The sequence below is a fragment of the Petaurus breviceps genome, unplaced genomic scaffold (genome assembly GCF_028583685.1).
Source record: "Petaurus breviceps papuanus isolate PSGF00001 unplaced genomic scaffold, PetGlider_PUasm1.0 174, whole genome shotgun sequence".
NCBI classification, from domain to species: domain Eukaryota; kingdom Metazoa; phylum Chordata; class Mammalia; order Diprotodontia; family Petauridae; genus Petaurus; species Petaurus breviceps.
Window position 1 is genome coordinate 67530450 of NW_027185761.1, and position 7543 is coordinate 67537992.

Consider the following 7543-nt stretch of genomic DNA (forward strand, 5'->3'; position numbering starts at 1 on the left):
GCCTTGAGGAGTTTAATAAACTGCATGTATAACAAGAGTCAGCTCTGTGAAATGGAGGACAAAACAGCAGAGATCTTAAATTAGAAAGTATTAGTAGTATCCCAAATCTGGGAGGTGACAGCCCTATTCTTCTCAACGGTAGCTAGATTATTTCTGGAGGATTTTGTTCACTTTGGGGTATTACATTTTAGGAATGACATTTGCAAGAGAAATCAGTGCAGCAGGGTCATAATGGTGAGGGCCCTCAAGACCAGATGATTTGAAGATTGCTTGGAAGAACTGGAGATATTTAGCCCAAAGAGGATTTAGAGGAGAACTGAGAACTATCTTTCAGTATTTCTCGTTAGTCCCAATGAAAAATTCTATTTCTTCTGTGCAACCAAAGGGGGCTAAAATAATATAAGAGCAATGCAGAAACATTTTAGAATATGAGTGCTCTAAAAGAAAAATGAGCTGCCTTAGAGGTGGTGCTCTTCTCCTCACTGGAGATCTACAAATGAAGGATGGAATAAGCATTTAAGCACCCCCTATGTGCCAGACACTGTGCTAAACACTTTCCAAATATTATTTCATTTGATCCTCACAGCTCTGTGAAATAGGTACTTTTTACAGTTGAGGAAACTGGGGAAAACAGAGGCTAAGTGACTAGCCCATGGTCACACAGTTAATACAGGTCTGAGGCTAGATTTAAACTCAAATCTTCCTGACTCTAAGCCCATAATTTTATGCACTATGGAGCCACCAATGACTTCTAAAGGCCAGATGATCTCCTGTTGGATGTGTGGGAGAGGGGATTCTTGTTTTGAAATGAGTATGGGTCAAACTAGATGACCTCTAAGCAGACACAGAGAGGGAGAAAGATTTGGATCTGTGATCTCAGCAAAAGGCACTTCATTTAGCACATACCACAAATCCCAGAGGGATATTTGAACCCAGATCTCACTGTCTCCAAATCCAGTACCCTACCCACCATACCACACTGCTTTCCCAATGGGCTCAGGGATACAAAGCTAGGAGGTGGGTGAGGCAGAGTTATGGACTTCATTTGGAGCTCTGGAAAACACATTCTGCCGCCTCTCACACCTGCCTTTTAGAAACTACACAGGACACAGCCAGTAAGTGTGAGAGGCAGGACTTCAACTCGGCTCTCCCAGCCTCTTAAGTTGAGTGCTAGATGTGCCCTACTCCATCACTTCTCAGCCAACGCAGGACACAGTAAGGCCTCAGGAAAGTGTCATCTACTTTTACAATGCACTGGAGAAATGTTGACTGCCTCCATGTTTCTTAATTGCCCAGGAATCCCTTCAGGAAGAAACCTGTTTTGGCAAACACTATTCGGCACAGAGCACAGTTGGGAATAACTTCTCAGGTCCTTCCTTCATATTTCCAGCACCAACCTGACTATTTTGCTTCATTTTCTCATCTTATCCAAGACACATTCTCCTCTTCTAACAGATGGCTTTTTCATCTGAAAGCAAGAACATCCCCTGATTTGCTTGGCATTGGTCCTCAGGGTCTAATACTCACCCCCTCAGTCTCCCCAGAACATCTCATGTCACAAAGATTAGAGCAAATGGGAACTTTGCAGCATTAAGGAGATAGCAGTGAGCAGAACAGAATTCTTGGCCAGGAGGGCCAAGAACTAATCAGAAGCTGCTCATCTCAGGCCACTGAATTTCCCCCTCCTTCTTCCTAATTCTTCCACCCACAAAGCTCTCTGAGAGATTTCAAAGCACTGATGACAGCCTTTCTAAGACAGGTGTTTGCAGTTTGGTGATAACAAGGGCAGTGTCTTCTGGGAAGAAACACTTGCCCCCCCTGCCCTTCACTAAGTATGAGATCTCTCAGTGTGGAGGACAAGAAGGGAAAAGCTGTGGTATGGAGAATCCCCCAACACTGGCATCGCTGATTTCCCTATCCATAACTCAAGACTGGCACTTGGCTGCTTGAGGCAGGTTTTTTAAGTGTGTGTGTGTGTGTTTACAGAGTACTGGATGTGGAGCCAACCAGACCAAACTGGATTCCAGTCCCTCTTTTACCACTTAGTGATTGTGTGACCCTTGGCAATGCAAACTATACTAAATGCACATTCATTTCAGCTGATTATGAAACATTATCTAAGACAGTAAGTTGTAGAGAAGACTCAAAATCCCAGATCCAGTCCCCATTCCTATATAAAGCACACTGGAACCAGTGAAGGGCAACCAGGACTTTCTCCAAAAACACCAATTTTAATGGGTGATAGAAGCACCAGTACTTTAATGGCTAGAAAACAAATGGAGTCTATCACCTCCTTAGAAAGATGGGCTAAAAAAAGGAATCTACAAGATGCCCTAGCCCCACCCCATGGTTGCATCCCCAGTGAACACTGATCATGGCTCCTTCTTCTTCAACAGCCTTTCTAAGAGCAGCTGTGGGGGAGGGAGGCTCTCTGGGGCTCCTAGGAACTGCAGGGGTCACATTCCCCAGCTGCTTTACGGAAGCACCGTAAAACTGCCCCAATTCAGCGTGTGCTGCCTCAGTAACACAAATCAATCACTGCTAGCCACAACTCTGGTTTTCCTTTAGCAGGAGAGGCTGTCCAGTACTCAAAAGGCACTCATAGCTTTAGAGAAGCCAAGAAAACCTCAACAATGTGAGTATTTTTGTTTTTGTTTTGTTCTGTTTGACTGTTAGCAAACCTGCTCTCAGCTTCATGCCTCTCCCCTTCCCCTCTGCCTTCCCCTTGAATGTTGCCACCAAATCATCCTGGTCATTACTTCATATTGAGCAGATAAGATGATGAGATTTTTGATAAAGAACAATGATCAGCCAGCATGGGTTGCCAAGGGGTCACTGGAACCAAGATGAGCAATTGATTAGCTCTAATGGACCATGTCAGTAATAAACAACCAAGCCTGGCTGGGCCCAAGATCTCACTGTCCCAATAATGCTGCTGAAACCCTATGGCTTTGAACTGATGGCTCAAAGCATCCATCCATTGCATCAAAGCTCCAGGGCCTCAGAATTATTTACTTCCAAAACAGCAGAACTGCTATTCAGTGATTCCACCATCTCACTGAATGTGACTAAAAGCCACTCCCCATCAAAATAGTCTCTCCTCTTCTTTCAGTTCTAGAAAATGAACTGCATATCCAAGATGCTCTTGGAAACAGATTCAAGCTCTCTCCCTTTTTAAACCACATCTGTACTCAGAGCTCCCCTCCCGTCTTCTTTCTCCCAATAGAAGTTCTGACTGAACACAGCTAGGGACAGGAAGGAAGAAGATGTGAGATCAAAGAGATTTATTTCCCAGAACTGGAAAGTGTCCCTAAACACAAAGATCCACATTTTTAAGAATATTTTAAAGTGAAAGATTCACTGGGGGAAAGGGGATGGGGCCAAAGTTTCTATGGCAACTCCAGCCACTGATGCTCTCTGCCAAAATGACACCCCGTAATTATTCTATATATACCTACATATGTCATCCATGTTGTCTCCTCCAATAGAAGGCAAGTCCCTTGAGGGCAGCAACTATTTCCCTTTTTATGCCTTGTGCTTGACCCACTTCAGTCCCTTAATGAATGCTTATTGACTGATTGACAGGAACCTACTTGTTCTGTGGTAAAAAGGTTGAAAGAACAGAATGTGAGTATGGGGAGTATGATGGAGAGTGTTAGGGCAGGAGATTAGGAAGCACTGAGTTCTAATTCTGCTTCTGATACTTATTTGTGGTGTGACTTTGAACAAGTAAGTCATCTATGTTGATTTTCAAATTTGCCAGGGTGACTAAGACAAGCCATTGTTGGAATTTGGATTGGGCTTTTGGGCCAAGGGTTCCTTATTGGGGCAGTTCTACTGCATTCTACCCTTCTGAGGAGCCCTCTCAGAGCCAGGCAGCACTGTCCAGGCACTGGCTACACAGGACTGATCAATCACACCAGAACCCAGTGGTGACAGGGCCCTCCATATTAGATGTGAAGTTAGAGGAAGGGGTGATAGTGGTAGTAGATATGCTGGGTTCTTCTGGCTTTCTGGTTCAATTCCCAAGTCTCTTTCAAATCACATGCATCTACAGCAATAACCCACTTTCAGTGCCCCTAGGGACCATGCTCATGTCCAGTATGTCAAGTAGGTCATTGTCTATGTAGTGACTGATAAGAGCTGCTGAGAGTTGGGTCCAACTATGGACCCAAAGCCATTCCACTTATTCTGGGTTGACCCAAGCCACGTACATCCAACCACCGCAGGATAACTTCTCTTTAGAATCCCTTGGCTACTGAGATTATGCTGAAGGAGCAGGCTTTCTCAGTGATGTGGACAGGCTTGGTATAGCCTATGAGGCTCCATGCTGGCCATTATTAGGGATTCTTAGCCCAGCCTTTAATGTGAGAAACTCTAGAGAAGAAGCCAATTCTGTAGGCCCTTGACTTATTGCAACACAAGTGGGAATAGAATCTGTAGAAATTACTGTGAAGTTATAATTCCAACCCCAGGATATAGCAGGATGCTTCAGGAGACCAGGGGCTTGGGGAAGTCAGTGGAACATACTGGAAAGGACACTAATTCTAAACTAAAGTCATTGGGTTCAAATTCCAACTCTGTCACTTAGTACCTGTGTGACTTTAAAAAAGTCACTTCAACACCTCGGTGCTTAGTTTCATCAACTTAAAAACGAGAGTATTTGACTTAGGGGCCTCTGGGATTCTTTACAGCACTAGCCTATGATCCCAAGATTATGCCCAGGTGAATTTGGAAATATCAGGGATCACTTTAAGGGAAAAAATAATTCTGAGTCTTCACCTAAATTGGGAGAGTAGAGAGGTGGGGCTGGGGTGAAGGGAAGGAAGGAGAACTTTGGGTGGCCCATCAGGCCAGGAAGGGCACATTCCCCATCAAGGGATCTTCAGCCCTGGAATTCATATTAAGCCTCCAGGGTCCAACCTTCTGATGGGTGTGTGCTTCAGGCTTGCTGGAGGGCAGGAGAATGGCCTAGGATTCAACTGGGTGTGTGCTGTCCCTTCCCCACTGCCAAGGTTTTTTTAGTCACATCTAAGCTTATTTTAAAACTTCACTAATGAAAGGCAGAAACAAAGTAAATTCTCAAGAAACAAGGGGTACATCATCCATCATTTTATGCCCTCTCCAGAGCACACTTTTCTTCTCTTAAAGAAAAGAAGGACAGACAGAGCCCATCCCTTTTCTCTTCCTAGCTCCAGGCAGGGCTGCAGTGAGCTGGTCCCAGATGAAGAATAATCCTCGTACTTTTCAGTCTTCCCTGGGACATGAAACCAGCCTCCACCAACAGCTCACTCAGTCTCATAATGCATCCAGACAGGATGTCAGGCAGTGCTTTCTAAAGCTAAACTAGGGCAAATGAGGCACTTCTGTAAGGGCAGCCACAGCACTCAGCAGCCTTGCACATAGTAGGCATCCAATCAGTACTTGTTGATTGCTCACTTGATGAATGATGGCCATCTTACTATCATCTAGGCTCATTCTAAGTTCCTCTATACGAGAGTCATCCTGGGGAGCTTGTTCCATGTTCCGCTATAAGCCAGGGAGCGCCCATCATGCTTCACATTCCACCTTAGTCATCCTTTTCCTATCCTTCCAGAATGGAACCTTCCATCCTTTTTTCTCCTCTGGAGCTATAGTCAAATGAGTAAACTGATTGATTGATTGGCTGATTGATTGAACCCTATGATTGTTACTGGAAATGCATGCCAGTCAGCTCACCATCCCTTTTGTTTCTCAAACTAAAACTCTCCTAGATATGTTTAACCTTCCCAATCTGGACAGCCATCAAACCATGTCACCGTGAAGCCAGCATGGATACATGTCTTCTCCATACCTGGAGCAATCCTGAGCACACTAGACCTAGATCTATGTCTCCTTAGCCTCTTGCCAGTTCCTGAGGTTCAGTCTTGATGGGTGAATCCATGTGTACAACTAAATGGGCTTCATTCACCCTATCCAGATGGTCCTGGATTGATGAGGGGATCTCCAGATGCCCAGAAACTGAGCCTGATCTTATAAGAATCCAAGGTCACTATTTTTTACGAACTAAGAAGCTCAGGTTTATTAACCTTTCCACTCTCCTGGGGAAGTGGGCAGCAGCAATGTCCTGAATGGTAGCCCAGTGAGTTGAAAGCTAAAATCTCCATTTCAGGAGGGAGCTTAGCTCAGAACAACTTGTTTCTTACCTGGATGCACTGCAGAGGGACATCTTGGACTTTGGCACCATGCCTCCATGTTGGATATCTTTCCTAAGCCCCCACCCACCCACACACCCTTCAGCTACCTTTTGTGTGTCGTCTTCCCCCATTAGAATGAAGCTCCTTGAGGGCAGGGACTATATCCCTTCATATTCATATCCCAGCACAGTGTCTGGCATACAGTAGGTGCATAATAAATGTTTATTGAGTATGAACTCATGAAAGAATCAATACACTGTTCAAAGGGCTTAATTTACTGCCAAGTAGTACCATGGGAATGGTCCAAATCAGGTTCATTGATTCCATCACATGTCAGCAATAGAGAAAAGAACCATTCATTCCATTTATGGTAGCATTCATCACAACCTTTCACATCTATCACCTTTAGCATGGTTGCATGGAATTCCATTGCTGATAACAAAGGACCAGTAAAAAAAATCAGCCCAAAATGTTGGCAATTACCTGTAAGTCGGCGTCAAATTCATGTTTCAGGTGAGCCTCCTCGGCAGCCTCCACAAGACGCTGGAAAAACAAAAATAATAACAGGGTCACAAACTAGCACGGCAAATACTTGGGTTGTCTGAACACGTCGGCATCATTGTGAGTCTCTGAAAAATAATATGATGGAGACCTCATTCTAGGAGACCTACGTGAGGGTGGGTGTTTCATCTCTTCTAGAAAAAAACAGCTTGTCTTTGGTTTGCCCTACCAATTATCACAGTGCAGTGTGAAAATGTAGAGCCTGGATTCAAATTCTGTCACTAATATGAAGTACCTGGTCACCTTGGATGAGCAAATAACCTTCCTGCACATCTGGTTCTAGCTTAGACAAAATTACCTCGAAAGTTCCTTCCCAATCTAAAACTAACTGAAAGGGATGCCTACTATTTTAAATGACTGACCTTTGAATTTAAAAAAAAAATAGCATAAAGAAAACAATCCCCCAGGATTTTTCTTAATGGAATTTGATGAAACCTTCAGTAAGCCGTATTGCCCAAAGGCCTTTATGGCCCACTAGAGAATTCATTCAGTTTTAGTTTGAAATAGATTATAAAACAAGTCAGAGCAATCCCTGCTAAGCCTGGGGTGGAAGATCATATTGTCTGTTTATGTTTAAATTTCATTCCTTGGGATTGCAGGTTACTAGATGTAGGAGAAGAAGCTGTATTGTCCATCCCCCTCAAGTTACAGAGGACTAAATGATGCCCAGAGCGATAAGATGACTTAGGACCAGGGATGGAGAGCAAGGAGGCACCTTAGAGAAGCTTGGGTTCAACCCATCACATTATAGATGACTAAGATCGGAGCCCAGATCTTTCTGACTCCATATCCAGAACTCTCTCTCT

At 44.1% G+C, this 7543-nt stretch overlaps 1 protein-coding gene across 1 annotated transcript in view; it reads right to left on the reverse strand.

Moving 5' to 3' along the window:
• The window catches only part of CACNA2D3 (calcium voltage-gated channel auxiliary subunit alpha2delta 3), a 1089703-nt gene that overhangs the window by 770021 nt on the left and 312139 nt on the right, over nt 1–7543 (reverse strand). Inside the window, exon 4 of the mRNA XM_069084367.1 lies at nt 6660–6719. Within this exon, the coding sequence (XP_068940468.1) occupies nt 6660–6719 (60 nt within the window). The remainder of the gene's footprint in view (nt 1–6659; nt 6720–7543) is intronic.